Consider the following 17,290-nt stretch of genomic DNA (forward strand, 5'->3'; position numbering starts at 1 on the left):
ACTCTGTATTGGTAATGGTTGGGTCCTACTGTGAACCTCAGGAACCGTATGTGGGCAGGACGTATTATAATACGGAAGTATGTAGCTTGGGGGTCGAGGGCTGCAAACCAGTCCCCCCCGCCTAGCGCTGGGATTACTGTGGCCAGAGTGACCATTTTGAACCTGTGGTTGCTTACAAACCTGTTGAGTTTTCGGAGATCTAAGATTGGTCTCCATCCCACTCCTTTCTTCTCTGTCAGGAAATATTTTGAATAAAAACTCCTCCCTCAGTATTGATGTGATATTGGTTTTACTGCACCCAGCAGTAGGAGGTGGTCTACTTCCTGTTGCAGAAGTGCTCATGAGAGGGGTCCTGGAGAGGGATGGGGGAAGGGAGTGGTATAGCTGTGAAAGGAATGGTGTAGCCGGATTGTATGATCTCCAAAACCCATTGATCTGTGGTTATCACAGCCCAGGCATGGTAAAATGGGCGTAGGCAGTGACCAAAATTGTGGGATTGGGTATCTATTGGCAGTAGAGGTGTGGGGACATCATGCATACCTTTGACCAAGACTTCAAAATTGTGCCTTAGATGTAGATGGACGAGTGGACGAGGCCTGGTTCTGTGGAGCTCCTCATCTCTGAACCCATTGTTTGAGTGAAGTATCTTGGTTGAAGTATCTGTTCTGAGTGAAGTATCTTGGTTGTTGATGGTTAAATGAGGTGTCTCATGACCTCAGGTATGGTGTAAAGCGAGGGGTTTTGTCAGGTGGTGGGTGTATGCCTACTGTACACAGCATTGCTTGGGAGGCCTTCATGGTATGGAGGACATCGTCTGTTTGAGACGAGAATAGTTTATCTCTATCGAAAGGAAGGTCCTCCACTTTTAGCTGTAGTTCTTTTGGAATTCCTGAAGCCTGCAACCATGATGTTCTTCTCATAACCACAGCTGTTGCAATTGTTCGGGCAGCTGTGTCTGCTACATCCATTGAGGCTTGCAGCACTGTGCAGGCTATTAACTGACCCTCATTGATAATGGTGTTGAATTGAGGACGTTTATGCTCGGGGATGTCCTCCACAAGCTCTTGTATTCTGTCTATGTAAAATTCCAGCACCATGCAGACATCTAAGGTATGGAGTGTTGACTCCTGTCTGCTCTCATGGGATTTTGGGTAGAATGTTGCTAGGTGGATGGGTTAGTTGAGGTGTAACGATGAGGAAAACTTAGGTTAAAAACTTAGGATATGGTCAAGTTTTGGGGGTTGGAGATAAAAGTGATAGAGTACCCAGTCTCGATAATTTCCAGTACCCATATGTCTGTTAAAGTGGCAAAGAGTTCTGTGGCACCTTATAAACTAAGAGACATATTGAAGCATAAGCTTTCGTGGGTGAATACCCACTTCGTCGAACGCATGTAGTAGAAATTTCCATCTCTTGTAATAGTTTACCAGATTGGGTAAAAGGGAATGAGGTGATCTCCGAATAGTTGGGAGATCGTTCCAGCGCTGCAAGATGTGGGAATCTCAGGCCCTGGACCAAGGTTTCAAATTTGCTGCATTGATGTCAATGGTTAGAATGTAGTAGTCAGAGGAGTAGGCTGTCATCTCCTTGTGGGTCTCTGTTTCCATCCCAGTTGCTCATATTGTCTGTGCTGTTGTGCATAGGGAGTGGGTCAGAATCTCTCTAGGGCATAATAATTTCTCTGTCTTTTCTTGGTCCTAGGTGTATAAATGCCCAGGGACCTCAATGTTGCCCTCGAGTCCTTGAGCATATGGAGGGACTCATGTTTTGGCTGCGAAGAGTTTGGGCCCTACAAATGGGAGATCTTTGACGACTGACTGCACCTCTCTGGGGAACCCAGAGAGATCATAGAATCATAGAATATCAGGGCTGGAAGGGACCTCAGGAGGTCATCTAGTCCAACTCCCTGCTCAAAGCAGGACCAATCCAGAACTAAATCATCCCAGCCAGGGCTTTGTCAAGCCTGACCTTAAAAACCTCTGAAGAAGGAGATTCCACCACCTCCCTCGGTAACGCATTCCAGTGCTTCACCACCCTCCTAGTGAAAAAGTTTTTCCTAATATCCAAGCTAAATCTCCCCCACTGCAACTTGAGACCATAACTCCTCATTCTGTCATTTGCTACCACTGAGAACAGTCTAGATTCATCCTCTTTGGAACCCCCTTTCAGGTAGTTGAAAGCAGCTATCAAATCCCCCCTCATTCTTCTCTTCTGCAGACTAAACAATCCCAGTTCCCTCAACCTTTCCTCAGAAAACGTGCTCCAGCCCCCTAATCATTTTTGTTGCCCTCCACTAGACTCCCCATTTTTTCCACATCCTTCTTGTAGTGTGGGGCCCAAAACTGGACACAGTACTCCAGATGAGGCCTCACCAATGCTGAATAGAGGGGAATGATCACATCCCTCGATCTGCTGGCAATGCTCCTACTTATACAGCCCAAAATGCCATTAGTCTTCTTGGCAACAAGGGCACACTATTGACTCATATCCAGCTTCTCGTCCACTGTAACCCCTAGATCATTTGCTGCAGAAATACTGCCTAGCCACGCAGTCCATAGTCTGTAGCAGTGCATGGGATTCTTCCATCCTAAATACAGGACTTGCACCTGTCCTTGTTGAACCTCATCAGATTTCTTTTGGCCCAATCCTCTAATTTGCCTAGGTCCCTCTGTATCCTATCCCTACCCTCCAGCTTTTCTACCACTACTCCCAGTTTAGTGTCCTCTGCAAACTTGCTGAGGGTGCAATCCATGCCATCCTCCGGATCATTATGAAGATATTAAACAAAACCGGGCCCAGGACCGACCCTTGGGGCACTCCACATGATACCAGCTGCAAACTAGACATGGAGTCACTGATCACTACCCGTTGAGCCCGATGATCTAGCCAGTTTTCTATCCACCTTAGAGTCCATTCGTCTAGTCCATACTTCCTTAAGTTGCTGGCAAGAATACTGTGGGAGACCATATCAAAAGCTTTCCTAACTTCAAGGAATAACATATCCACAGCTTTCCCCTCATCCACAAAGCCAGTTATCTCATCATAGAAGGCAATTTTGTTAGTCAGGCATGACATGCCCTTGGTGAATCCTTGCTGACTGTTTCTGATCACTTTCCTCTCCACTAAGTGCTTCAAAATTGATTCCTTGAGGACCTGCTCCATGACTTTTCCAGGGTCTGAGGTGACCCTGACTGGCCTGTAGTTCCCTGGATTCTCCTTCTTCCCTTTTTTAAAGATGGGCACTACATTAGCCTTTTTCCAGTCATCTGGGACCTCCCCCGATCGCCATGAGTTTTGAAAGATAATGGCCAATGGCTCTGCAATCATATCCGCCAAATCCTTTAGCACCGTTGGATGCAGTGCATCCGGCCCCATGGACTTGTGCACATCCAGATTTTCTAAATAGTCCTGGACCACTTCTTTCTCCACAGAGGGCTGGTCACGTCCTCCCCATGCTGCGCTGTCCAGTGTAGTAGTCTGGGAGCTGACCTTGTTTGTGAAGACAGAGGCAAAAAAAGCATTGAGTACATTAGCTTTTTCCACATCCTCTGTCACTAGGTTGCCTCCCCACACTTTCCCTGACCACCTTTTTGTAGCTAACATACCTGTAGAAACCCTTCTTGTTACTCTTAACATCCCTTGCTGGCTGCAACTCCAAGTGTAATTTGGCCTTCCTGATTTCACTCCTGCATGCCCAAGCAATATTTTTATACAGCTCCCTGGTCATTTGTCCAAACTTCCACTTCTTGTAAGCTTCTTTTTTGTGTTTAAGATCAGCAAGGATTTCACTGTTAAGCCAACCTGGTCATCTGCCATATTTACTATTCTTTCTACACATCGGGATGGTCTGTTCCTGCAACCTCAATACGGATTCTTTAAAAATTCAGCCAGATCTCCTGGACTCCTTTCCTCTCATGTTATTCTCCCAGGTGATCCTGCCCATAGAATCATAGAATATCAGGGTTGGAAGGGACCTCAGGAGGTCATCTAGTCCAACCCCCTGCTCAAACCAGGACCAATCCCCAATTAAATCATCCCAGCCATGGCTTTGTCAAGCCTGACCTTAAAAGCGTCTAAGGAAGGAGATTCTACCACCTCCCTAGGTAACGCATTCCAGTGTTTCACCACCCTCCTAGTGAAAAAGTTTTTCCTAATTTCCAACCTAAATCTCCCCCACTGCAACTTGAGACCATTACTCCTTGTCCTGTCCTCTTCTACCACTGAGAATAGTCTAGAACCATCCTCTCTGGAATCACCTCTCAGGTAGTTGAAAGCAGCTATCAAATCCCCCCTCATTCTTCTCTTCTGCAGACTAAACAATCCCAGTTCCCTCAGCCTCTCCTCATAAGTCATGTGTTCCAGACCCCTAATCATTTTTGTTGCCCTTAGCTGGACTCTCTCCAATTTATCCACATCCTCCTTGTAGTGTGGGGCCCAAAACTGGACACTGTACTCCAGATGAGGCCTCACCAATGTCGAATAGAGGGGGACGATCACGTCCCTCGATCTGCTCGCTATGCCCCTACTTATACATCCCAAAATGCCATTGGCCTTCTTGGCAACAAGGGCACACTGCTGACTCATATCCAGCTTCTCGTCCACTGTCACCCCTAGGTCCTTTTCCGAAGAACTGCTGCCTAGCCATTCGGTCCCTAGTCTGTAGCTGTGCATTGGGTTCTTCCGTCCTAAGTGCAGGACCCTGCACTTATCCTTATTGAACCTCATCAGATTTCTTTTGGCCCAATCCTCCAATTTGTCTAGGTCCCTCTGTATCCTATCCCTGCCCTCCAGTGTATCTACCACTCCTCCTAGTTTAGCATCATCCGCAAATTTGCTGAGAGTGCAATCCACACCATCCTCCAGATCATTTATGAAGATATTGAGGGAGGATGAGGGAGTCAAAGTTTGCTTTTCTGAAGTCCAGGGTCTGTATTCTGCTGCTCTCCTTTCTTCCTTGTGTCAGGATCCTGAACTCAACCAGCTCATGGTCACTGCCTCCCAGGTTCCCATCCACTTTTGCTTCCCCTACTAATTCTTCCCGGTTTGTGAGCAGCAGGGCAAGAAGAGCTCTGCCCCTACTTGGTTCCTCCAGCACTTGCACCAGGAAATTGTCCCCTACATTTTCCAAAAACTTCCTGGATTGCCTGTGCACCGCTGTATTGCTCTCCCAGCAGATATTGGGGAGATTGAAGTCTCCCATGAGAACCAGGGCCTGCGATCTCGTATCTTCCGTTAGTTGCCGGAAGATATCCTTGTCCACCTCACCCCCTGGTATGGTGCTCTATAGCAGACTCCCACCATGACATCACCCTTGTTGCTCATGCTTCTAAACTTAATCCAGAGACACTCAGGTTTTTCTGCAGTTTCATACCAGAGTTCTGAGCAGGCATACTGCTCTCTTACATACAATGCAACTCTCCCACCTTTTCTGCCCTGCCTGTCCTTCCTGAACAGTTTATATCCATCCATGACAGTACTCCAGTCATGTGAGTTGTGCCATCAAGTCTCTGTTGTTCCAATTACATCATAATTCCTTGACTGTGCCAGGACTTCTAGTTCTCCCTGCTTGTTTCCAAGGCTTCTTGCATTTGTGCACAGGCACTTGAGATAACTTGCTGTTTGTCCTGCTTTCTTAGTATGAGGCAGGAGCCCTCCCCTTTCGCGCTCTCCTGCTCATGCTTCCTCCCGGTATCCCATGTCCCCACTTACCTCAGGGCTTTGGTCTCCTTTCCCCGGTCAACCTAGTTTAAAGCCCTCCTCACTAGGTTAGCCAGCCTGCTTGCGAAGATGCTCTTCCCTCTCTTCGTTAGGTGGAGCCTGTCTCTGCCTAGCACTCCTCCTTCTTGGAACACCATCCCATGGTCAAAGAATCCAAAGCCTTCTCTCTGACACCACCTGCATAGCCATTCATTGACTTCCTTGATTCAACGGTCTCTACCCAGGCCTTTTCCTTCCACGGGGAGGATGGATGAGAACACCACTTGCGCCTCAAACTCCTTTATCCTTCTTCCCAGAGAGTCATGTAGTCTGCAGTGATCCGCTCAAGGTCATTCTTGCCAGTATCATTGGTGCCCATGTGGAGAAGCAGGAAGGGGTAGTGATCCGAGGGCTTGATAAGTCTTCGCAGTCTCTCTGTCACATCGTGAATCTGAGCTCCTGACAAGCAGCACACTTCTCGGTTTTCCCAGTCGGGACAGCAGATAGATGACTCAGTCACCCTTAGGAGGGAGTCCCCGACCATCACCACCCACCTCCTTCTCTTGGGAGTAATGGTCGTGGAACCCCCATCCCTAGGACGGTGCATCTCATACCTTTCCAATCAGTGGAGTCTCCTTCTGCTCCCTTCCCTCAGATGTATCATCTAGTCCACTCTCCACATTAGTACCTGTGGAGAGAACATGAAAACAGTTGCTCACCTGTATCTGCATTGCTGGTCCATGGATGCTCCTCTTTCTTCTTCTGGAGGTCACATGCTGCCAAGTTTCTTTATTGTCCTTCTGTCCCCTCTGCGCAGCCTGCTTTGATTCTTCAGAATGTTGTGCCCGAAGAAGCATATCCTGATGTCTGTCCAGCAAATCTTCATTTTCTCTTATGCAATGCATGGTTGATACAGCGGGTTGGACTAGATGACCTCCTGAGGTCCCTTCCAACCCTGATATACTATGATTCTCCAGACCTTGAACCTTCTCTTCCAATATGGAGACCAGCTTGCACTTTGTACAGACAAGGTCGCTTCTGTCCTGTGGAAGAAAGACAAACATGGCACATCCTGTGCAGGTCACAACAGCTGATTGCTCACCATCCATATTACCTTCCTTCTAAGAGCTTCCTCAGCTGTTGCAGTAACTACTCAGAGAAACCTGCAAGACGAAAGCCTCAGTAGGCTCTCCCCAGGCAAACTCCCAGTCAAACTCCCTCTGTTAGCCTCTCCGCTGTTCACCGCTCAGCTGGGTCGCAACTGGCTGCCTTTTTATAACAATCAGGCCCATCTGGAACAAAGCATTCCCAATTCACTTTTCAAACAATCAAGCACATGGTCAAACTGATGGAACCGAGACGCCGTTCTCATCACCACCTCAGTGGCTACAGACCTCGTTGCTGTGTCCACTGAGTCCAGAGCAGACTGCAGTACTGTCCTGGTTATTAGTTGTCCCTCCAATATTATGGACCTGAATTGCTCTTTTTTCTATTCTGGAATAAATTCAATAATTTCTGAGAGTTTGGCATAATTATTATGATTGTACTTGGCCAGTAACGCTTCATAGTTGGCTATCCTCAGGTGTAGAATTGCAGTCAAGTATGCCTTATGGCTGAAGAGGTTGAGCCTCTTCCAGTTCTTGTCATAGGGCATGTTTTTGGGGTGCTGTTGTCTGCCCCGTTCATGAACTGCATCCATCACCAATGAATTGGGAGCAGGGTGCAAGAAGAGGAATTCTGTTTCCTTTGCTGGTACATATTTTTTTATCCAACCTCTTGCATGTAGATGGGATCGCTGCTGGAGTCTGCCAGATTAACCTATTTGGCTCCATAATCGCATCATTCATAGGAAGTGTGATTTTGGAAGAGGCCAATGTATGTAAAATCTCCAGGAGTTTGTGCTGTGCCTCCTTAACTTCTTCCAGTGAGATGTCTAGTGAGCTCGCAACTCTTTTGTAGAGATCTTGAAATTGTTTGAAATCATCTCCTGTGTTGGGAGTTGGTGTCATTATGGTGTCCTCAGAGGAAGATGAAGAAAAGTGGGTTGCTGGCACCATCTCCTGGTCAGAGGGTTCTTCCTCCTCTTCAGCCCCCTCTTCTATAGGTTCCAATGGTCCTGGTACCAAAGGTATGGGTGAATGATGTAGGCTCACCCTGGGTGGGCTGGAAGGTTTGTGTTGTGGGGGGTATGTTGCCCATAGGTTCCAATATGCCCACGGTGGGGGAAATGGCATTGGTGGCAACCATGGGTAACCGTACCAGTGTGTGTCTTTGGGGTCAATGTAATATCCCCTGTGCGGAGGGTCTGGTCTTCGTGGATCGTGGCCCAGAGAAGAACATTGAGGAGAATATATTTCCCCTTTGTCCTCATAATTCTTATTGCTCGAAAATGGTGGAGCAGAACATGATGGAGTTGTGAGGTGGCTCAATACTGACCATGCGGGGGCAGTGTCAGTGCTGAGAATAGGGGATCCAGGTGTCAAATTGACCATGAGGTCTTTGTGGTGCAGGAATTGTTGTGTTGTTGGTGGCATTGGTACCGTAGAAGACATATCTATTGGTACCAATTTTTGCAGCATGATTGTGGGTGCCGGCGTGCGTACCAAATTCATGGTGCTTGCAGAAGATGGTGCCGTTGGATGCAGATGTGCTGAGCCACTCAGTGCTGAGTGTTTAGTTGGCTCTGCCAATGCCAATGCATGGGGTTTCAATTTAGGAGGAGGAGTTTAAGTTGTAAGTCTCTCACCTTTCTGGTCTGGGTTTTAAGGTTGTGGCAGTACAAGCACTTCTGAGGTATGTGTTTCTTGCCGAGTTAGTGGACACACTGTGAGTGCCCATCTGAGACAAGTATTGAAACCTGCAAGTGAGGCAGCATTTAAAACCCGGGGAACCTGGAGGAGTGCTTTTCCCCCAACAAGATCCAATGGCTGGAAGTTGAGGCTAGACAAATGCAGACATAAATAAGGCAAATATTTTAAAAGTTAGGGTAGTTAACCATGAGAACATTTTATCAAAGATTGTGGTAGATTCTCCATCACTGGCAATTTTAAAATCAGATAGGATGTTTTTCTAAAAGATATGTTTGTTGTTAGATGTTGATAGCTGTTTGGCTGAGTGTATGTGTTCCCTTTGTATGCTGCCCCAGCCATGCGCAGACAGCTGGCATGGCAGACTTTGAGCAAAATTACCCAATCACCACAAGCTCTGTTAAAGGATGAAGGCACCCAGCCAGGTTTACTGTCGACAAAGCACAGTACTAGTATCCCGCAGACTCTACCGGACCACTAATACATGTATGCCCGTAACAATAGACGAGCTCGGGGAACGGCGGGACTTTCTGTTCCTCCTTAGGCTAGACAAAGATACTCCCTCTGAGATACATCTTTATACCCCAATACAAACAAGTTAGTACTCCCCCTCTGACATAGTTACTGACCCCTGACATGGCTAGTTATTATCCATTACCTTGTACATGTTGGTTCAATCAAAACACCTTTATTATGTACTGTTATCCTGACCTTATCTTTTAGGAGGGGTCAGTGTGTTCCTGTTACCCTTGGGGAATGTTTTTATACCATCCTTGATATTGAGATGTTCTGGTACCACTTGATATCGGGATGTGTTTGCGTGAGTACTCTGTGACCAGCACTTCCTAGGAATGTGTATTTCTGCAATATCAGCTCTGTTCTTGCCAGATTCTGTGAGCAGGTCCTGCCTCATACCAGGCCTCTGATACAAGGGCTTATGTCTCAGGATCTCTTCCTACCACAATGCACTAGTTCAAACAGGAATTAATTCAAGCAAGTCCTATGACCTGTGTTATGCAGGTTAGACAAGACATCAAACGGTCGCATCTGGATTTATAATCTATGAACGTTTGCATACTGGGACTCTGGTTCATGAACAGTGAATAAAGCAGAATGATGTAGAACTGAAGTCTGAGCAAATCTGCCCCAAAAAATCAATTACAAGAAACAAACTAAATAAGAAACTATAGGACTGGCCAAACATTTAGAATTTGAGCAGGGTTTCACATTTGCTTTGTACAATGAGGGTCTGGAGGTCTGGTAGCCATCTGTGCTGTTGCATAGGAGGTAGAATGAACTGAGGATTTTCCCAAGTAGGTGGAGACTATCAAGCTGCGCATGCCTCTTAGGCTACAGAACCCAAGGGAAAACCTAATGTTGCAATGGCTGGCTGGGCTATGCAGGAGAATAATGGATATATTTGGGGGTGGGGGTACTTTGTCTAGTTTCCAAACAAAATCTTGCAGAATATCTTCAAGGTCTGAATTTAATATTGACAGTTATAAATATAAAGAACAGTATTACCATATTTTTAAAGTTTAAAATAAAAGAATCTTACACAATTAATTGTGTGTGGTCGAAATGTACACGGCCCATCAGGAATTTTCCAACATAGGTTGAATAAAATACAATAACCTGTTCCAAAAGGTGAGTAATTGTAATGAGATCCCTTTCTGTCCAAAGCTCTAATGCAATCAGAACAACATGAAGGCCAAATGGACGGTACATCTAAAAACATAAATATTAAAAAAAAATCATCTACATGTAACGCTTTGAAGCTATATATAACCATACAATCCTTCATATAATCCACACTGCTGGTGTCACTCTCCAGTCTGTGTTCCAGTTTACCTTTTCAGCCACAGAAGCTGCATTGGAGCTCAAAACAAAATCATAATATTAAAGGGACACTGTTGTTGATCTGAAAAATCTCATTTCTGTCTGGAAAAATGTTTACATGTTATAGTTACAAACAACACTCATGATTACTAAAGCTGAAAGAATTTATCAGAAAAATATCTATTTCTTTCTTTTGTTTACTTTTGCGTTTGGCAGTACTTTGTATACAGCCAGTTTCTCTGTTCTGTTTTTGTGATGGTCACTTGTACTTTCTCATGCATTAACATGACATCACCACTCTCGTGCACAGCTCTGGGGACCTCATGGATGGTGCTTCCTGTAACCGAGTCGGGGGATTACCATTAATGACTTAAAATTATATTGCAGAGAACAATCCAACAGTATGTTAGCAGAACGCTGAACTAAATGAGGCTTGATAGAAGACCTATGTATTAACTGCACTAATACTAAGTAAAACTTTTTAAAGGGACACTCAACTTTTTATTTAAAAAAAAAAGAAAAACCCTTACAGATTTCCAAAGTTCAAGTTTCTGGTAAAGCATCTTTTAAATAAGTATGTCCTGACATTTTGAAAAATACAATTATTTTAAAAGCTATTTATAATGGCTCTTATGATCCCATTGATATTTATAGGGTCTTTTCAGCAAGGGAGACGGACAGACCTGAAAACAACAGCCCTAGACCAGGTAAGGCCTGTTTCTCCCACTCACACCTCCCCCCAAAAATCCAAGGTTTCCTTTCCTTCTGCATGTAGTTAAAGGGCAAAGGAGCCGAGGGGGCAGCTGAGAAAAATCTCCTCCTCCTCATCCAGATCCCTTAACATGGCAGGGAATCAGTGGAAACTTAGTGACAGGGCGGGGGAGCTCCCATCTTCCCAGACACGTAGCACAGTGCTCGATAGCAAGGGGAGCCCACAGGAAGGTGGGGGTGCAGTGAGGGCTGTTTCTTTACTCCGTTGATTTTTAAATGGACGTTTTAAATTCAGAAGCCTTTTCAGGTACCTGATGACTGGAAGTTGGCGAGCTCCAGACCAGGCGCAGATTGCTATATCCCCTCATGGCTAGACATGGCATAGCAGCTCCTTTGTCTGTTGCCTCCCGCCAGCAGCAGCTCTGGCCACTAGATGCTCTGTCCCTTCTTTCGACCCAGCTGCTGGACCAAGTCACTTAGAGCCTCATCCCTCCCAGGGAAACAAAAAGTCCAAATAAATCTAAAGTCTAATGACCTTTGACCAGGCCTTCAGACCTAATTTAGGCTCAGTTTTCCTTGCCCATTTACTCCCGAGGCTCACACCTCTCTTCTGTGGAGAGTGGGAGGGGAACCCAGGCTAATCCTCTCTTCCTTCTGGATTCCAGCCCAGGGTCCCTGTGTTAATCAGCTAAAGTCTGCTTCATACAATCCCCTGCTGCTTCCCTGGGTTGCTTCCATCTATGCCTGTTTACAAGCATCTTTCACAGAGCTACTCTCTAATCCTCTCCCCACAGAGATCTGTCTCCTTGGGCCGCTTCTTCCCAGTCTGCTGCTGCCCATTTCCTCAAGCTCTCAGCCTCTCTGGCAGCCATGTATTCTGCCTAATTTGGGGACTTTTATCCGAGCTGATGCTAATTGGACACAGTTGTGGCTGGAGACATAACTGATCCACTTATCAACTCTTTCATGGCTTCTACAGTGTGGGGACTGCACCACCATCGCAGATAGACTATGTTTTGTTGAACAGTGGTTCTACTCCATGCCTGCAGGAAACAGGAAAGATAATCTCTAAAGGGAAAGTGGCACAACAAGAACCTTCCCTTGGATGGAAGGCTACTAAACACAGTTTGTACAATTGGTCCACCTACTATTGCATCAGAAACAGGAATCCTAAGCATGAATTTGAGATCATTAAATGTGAGGTCAACTTCATTTCATCATACATGGGATCACCCTCAGGTGAAAGAAGTGAAAACTAGACAACCCTATAAGGGTGAACAGAATTTTACCGGTAACTAATAATTGATTTTTTAAAAAGAAATAAATGGGGGAGAGGAGGGTAGCTATAGCTAACTCTACTGTATAACTATACTAATACTAACTCTAAAAGGTAAACATGAAGAAACTAAGGAGGTGCTGCCAAGGGCTCCATCTCAGGCCAAAGGCGGTGGAGAAGGAACTGAGGGCGGTTTGGCCGCACAGTGCCATATAGCCGCCGGGGGCAACACAAAATGGGGGGGGGGGGGATACGTATGGCCCAAATGGGCACTACTACTAAGAAGCTCTGATCACAGGTGCAGGGATGCAGACTCACCTAAAGTGGAGCAACAACAGGAATGCGATAAAACATATTTAAATTTCCCCTTACCATCAGTTTCCAATGACCTAGTAGATAAAACACTTAGAACTTTTAAACAGGGTATGAAGATGATAATTAGTGGGAGCATGGAGACAAAGCTAGCTTGATTTCTTCCAAAATACAGAATTCCTCCTCAAATTATGACAGGCCCTGCTTTCAATGGGAAAGAAGGTGATACATCATTTGGACTTAATCTACACCAGAGATGCAACAGTCTATACAGGTAACCTGTATAGGGGCTAAGAGGGCCTCTTATGTCCCAATTCCCCAGTGCAGATGTACAATGTCAGTCACATTTGTGCCCATAATAAATAAGAGTAAATAACTCACCTCGTCTGTTAAATGTACATACTGGAGCATCTTCAATGTCAACAAAGTTTCATTGGAATCTTCGTGGCGAAACTAGGAGTAAAAAGACCAAAACATCTTAGAATCTCCATTCTGAACAGAGAATTAATTCTATGTGAGATCTTTAAACAGCAACAGATGTTTCATGAAAAAATCTTTTCAAATTAACTTTAATTCACACAAATATGCCTACATATCATTTCACTTCTCATTTTTTGTTATTCATTTACTTTTTCCATTTTCATGACAATTATATTTGTGATTTTGCTCCTCTGAATATATTCTGTCAGGATTTTCACCCTTTGATCTAGATTGAAGTGTCCATTGTCAAATATTTGTTCTCCATGTAGATACTTATAGTTTGTGATGAAGTCACTCCTTTAACTTTCTCTTTGTTAAGGCTCAATAGATTGAGCTCCATGACTCTATTGCTACAAGGCATGTTTTTAATCCTTTAATCATTCTCATGGTGGCATTTTGAACCCTCTCCAGTTTATCAAACATCCTCCTGGAATTGTGGACACCAGAACTGGACTCAGTATTCCAGTAGTGGTTGCACCAGTACCCAATACAGAGGCAAAATAACCTCTCTGCTCCTACTGAAGATTCCTGTTTAAGCATCCAAAGATCACATTAGCCTTTTTGGCCACAGTATCACATTGGAAGCTCATGTTCAGTTTGGAGTGACCATATCATTTAGGAACTCATCCAATCTTGATTAAAAAACTTCACCATGTCCCCTCATAAGTTGTTCCAATGGTTAATTAACTTCCTTGTTAAAATTTACCAGCCTGAATTTATTTAGCTTCAATTTCCAGACATTAAGTCTTGTTATGTCTGTGTCTGGTAGACTAGAGAATCTTCTACTATCAGAAGTCATCTCCCAATGTTACAGGCTGATCAAATCACCACTTAAGCTGATTGCTACTCATTGCAGCCTTATTTGAGCTTCTAGCTCTGCAAGAGTGGGAATAATGGTTGGTATTATTTTTAGAGAAGAGAAGATTACATTATGTTTGGATTCTCACTCATGCATTCACCTCCATTCAGAGTGTGGAGATTTTCTTTCTTCATGTTGTTTCTCTACTTGAAACATTTCTAGTTTTGTTCATTTTGGGTCTCCCCCCTCCCAGTAGGCATATTTGATCTTGAATAATTTTAAATTGGTTTCTCATCACTAGTAAAGTTTATAATAAAGACAGTTCCGTTACACAGAACTATCTGGATTGCTTAGTTAACTAAGCCCATTTTAATACAGACAAATGCAGGGACACCTATTAAGGGTCTATCTACACTACAGAGTTTACAGGTGTCTGAGCTCCCATACATGCAAATATGTGCTTTACAAACCCTCCTTTGAGTATCCGCACTGCAGAGTCATATATTGCCCATAGCAATGTAACTACATCCACACTGGTATTACAGCGACACGTTTGGCACAAACATTTCTGGAGGTGTATCAAGGGTTTTTTAGTACCACTCTAGCTGGAGTCACTCTAGGGATTGTTTTACGTTATAAATGTCTGTTCATCGAGCCTCTGTGCAGGAGCATTTTTACCCTGTCAGTGCATTTAGCTGAAGTAAATCCAGTTCTGCATTTATGGCTATGTCTACAATATGAGCTACAGCTGTGATTCCCCTCCACTGCATGTATATACATACATCACCTAAACTTGTAGTAATATCAGAGTACAGGCTTGGCTAGTTTCTTCTTCTTAGGTATTCATATCTCTCTATGTAATTAGAGATAGAAGTAGTTAAGTAAATACAATATGAAAAGCAGAAGATGATCTTATTATTTCTCTCCTGTAGCTCAATATGTGCCCCATAACAATTTTTCTCATAGTTTTCAAATCACCCAAATTATATTGAAGAGTGACATGGCTAATGATTTCTAAGCAAGGATTTGGTATAGTAACTGCTGCTGCACAGAAATATTTTTGAAGCAGTCACAACAATGAAATTCCATAGCCTATTTTAAAAATAGCTAATAATTTCTAGTAAATTAAGAACTCACAAATTAGCTACTATAATTCCCTATTTTAGCTTCAAGCCTTTTATTATCTATTATTTATTATTACGGCTGCGAGTCTGTCACAGAGGTCATGGAAGTCACAGATTCCATGACTTTCTGGGACCTCCATAACTTCTACAGCCAGCAAGAGCAATTGACCCCATGGTCGCCCGAGCAGCTCTGGTGGATCTGGGGCCAGCCACACCGCCCCCCCACCAGCAACAGTGGCGGTTCTGGGCTATCTCCCACCAGCAGTGTCTGCCGTGGTCCTGGGCTGGCGGGGCTGCTTCCCACCAGCTGCAGCTGCCGTGGTCTGGGAATGGCAGGGCCACTCCCAGCCAGCAGTGGCTGCTGCTGTCGCAGGCTGCCCCTCTCCCCCCAAGCACCAGCAGGTACCATGGAGCCTCCACTCTGAGCACCAGCAGGTGTCCCAGAGCCCCTTGCCTGAGCACCAATGGGCACCCCAGAGGCCCCCCCCCAACACTAGCGGGTGCCCCAGAGACCCCCCCAGCACCAGTGGGTGCCCCAGAAAAACCCCTCCAGAGCAGCAGCTGCACCCCCAGAGCCCCCCAAAACACCAAAGATTTAGGGGTATTTATAGTACAAATGATGGACAGGTCACGGGGCCATGAATTTTTGTTTATTGCCCATGACCTGTGTATGACTTTTACTAAAAATCCCCATGACTAAATCTTAGCCTTATTTATTATATAATAACAACAACTTATAAATTTGAGCAAAATATGTATTAGAACATAAGAACATCTATACTAGATCAGACCAATAGTCCATCTAGCCACTATCCTGTCTTCCAACAGTGGCCAATGCCAGGTGCTCCAAGAGGGAATGAACAGAACAGGTAATCATCAAGTGATCCATCCACTGTCATCCATTCCCATCTTCTGGCAAACAGAGGTTAGGAAAACCATCCCTGCCCATCCTGGTTAACAGCCATTGATAGACCTATCCTCCTTGATCTTATCTAGTTCCTTTTTAAACCTGGTTATAGTCTTGGCCTTCATAACATCCTCTGGCAAAGAGTTCCACAGATTGACTGTGCAGTTTGTGAAGAAATACTTCCTTTTGTTTGTTTTAAACCTGCTGCCTGTTAATATAATTTGGTGACCCCTAGTTCTTGTGTTAAGAGAAGGAATAAATAACACTTCCTTATTTACAATCTACATACCAGTCATGATTTTATAGACCTCTATCATATCCCCCATGAGTCATCTCTTTTCAAAGCTGAAAAGTCTCATTCTCATTAAATCTGTTCTCATATGGAAGCTGTTCCATACCCCTAATGATTTTTGTTGTCCTTTTCTGTGTCTTTTTCAATTCCAATATATCTTTTTTGAGACATAACAACTACATCAGTGTGCAGTCTTCAAGATGTGGGTGTACCATGGATTTATACAGAGGCAATATGATATTTTCTGTCTTATTATCTATTCCTTTCCTAACTCCCAACATTCTGTTAGCTTTTGTGACTGTTGCTGCATATTGAGTGGGTGTTTTTGGAAAACAATCCACAACGTATTGGTGCAGAACCGATGCCAACAGGAGGCAGTCTGTGGATTTTATTTCAGAACATATTCTTCTAGATATAATTTAAGACCCCTTCCTCAATCTTGAGTGGATTCATCCAGCCTTAATCAATATAATTTTCACAGAGGCTGAACAACTACAACCACAGCTAGTGACAAATGACAATTATATTTCATGGTCAGGCACATTGTATAAGTGAACTTTTTCCTTCATTCATAAATTTCAAGCCCAAAAGGGACCATTGTGGTCATCTAGTCTCACCTATTCTATCACTTAGGCTATAAAACCTGCCCAAAATAATTCCTAGAGCACATCCGAGCGTGTGTTTGCTGGGGGGGCAGTGTGAGAGCCTGAGTGAGTGTCTGATTGGCTGCTAGCCTGCAGGGGGCGGGCAGTAGGGTGTCTGTTTGTTTGCGTCAGGGAAGCCTGGCTGTTTAAAAATAGACAGAGCTTCGCGAACAAGCTGAGCGGCGGCGAACCAGCTGAGCAGCAGGGGACAGCAGAGCAGCTCACAGCAGGAGTTTGCCTGGGAGTTCGCCTGGAGTGAGCCCAGTGAGGCTTACGTCTTGCAAACTGCTCTGAGGAAGCTCATAGTAGGAAGGTGATATGGAAGGGGGGGGTTCAGCTGTTGTGACCTGCACTGGATGTGCCATGTTTGTCTTTCTTCCACAGGACAGAAGCGACTTTCTC

At 44.7% G+C, this 17,290-nt stretch overlaps 1 protein-coding gene across 1 annotated transcript in view; it reads right to left on the reverse strand.

Annotated features, from left to right (window-relative positions):
• LOC125631701 (disintegrin and metalloproteinase domain-containing protein 20-like) overlaps nucleotides 1-17,290 on the reverse strand; it is a 174,285-nt gene that overhangs the window by 97,674 nt on the left and 59,321 nt on the right. The window contains exons 8-9 of the mRNA XM_048838772.2: nucleotides 13,024-13,095; nucleotides 10,063-10,232 (exon numbers count right to left, since the gene is read on the reverse strand). Coding sequence (XP_048694729.2) covers nucleotides 10,063-10,232; nucleotides 13,024-13,095 — 242 coding nt within the window. The remainder of the gene's footprint in view (nucleotides 1-10,062; nucleotides 10,233-13,023; nucleotides 13,096-17,290) is intronic.

The sequence above is a fragment of the Caretta caretta genome, chromosome 1 (genome assembly GCF_965140235.1).
Source record: "Caretta caretta isolate rCarCar2 chromosome 1, rCarCar1.hap1, whole genome shotgun sequence".
Lineage (NCBI taxonomy): Eukaryota > Metazoa > Chordata > Testudines > Cheloniidae > Caretta > Caretta caretta.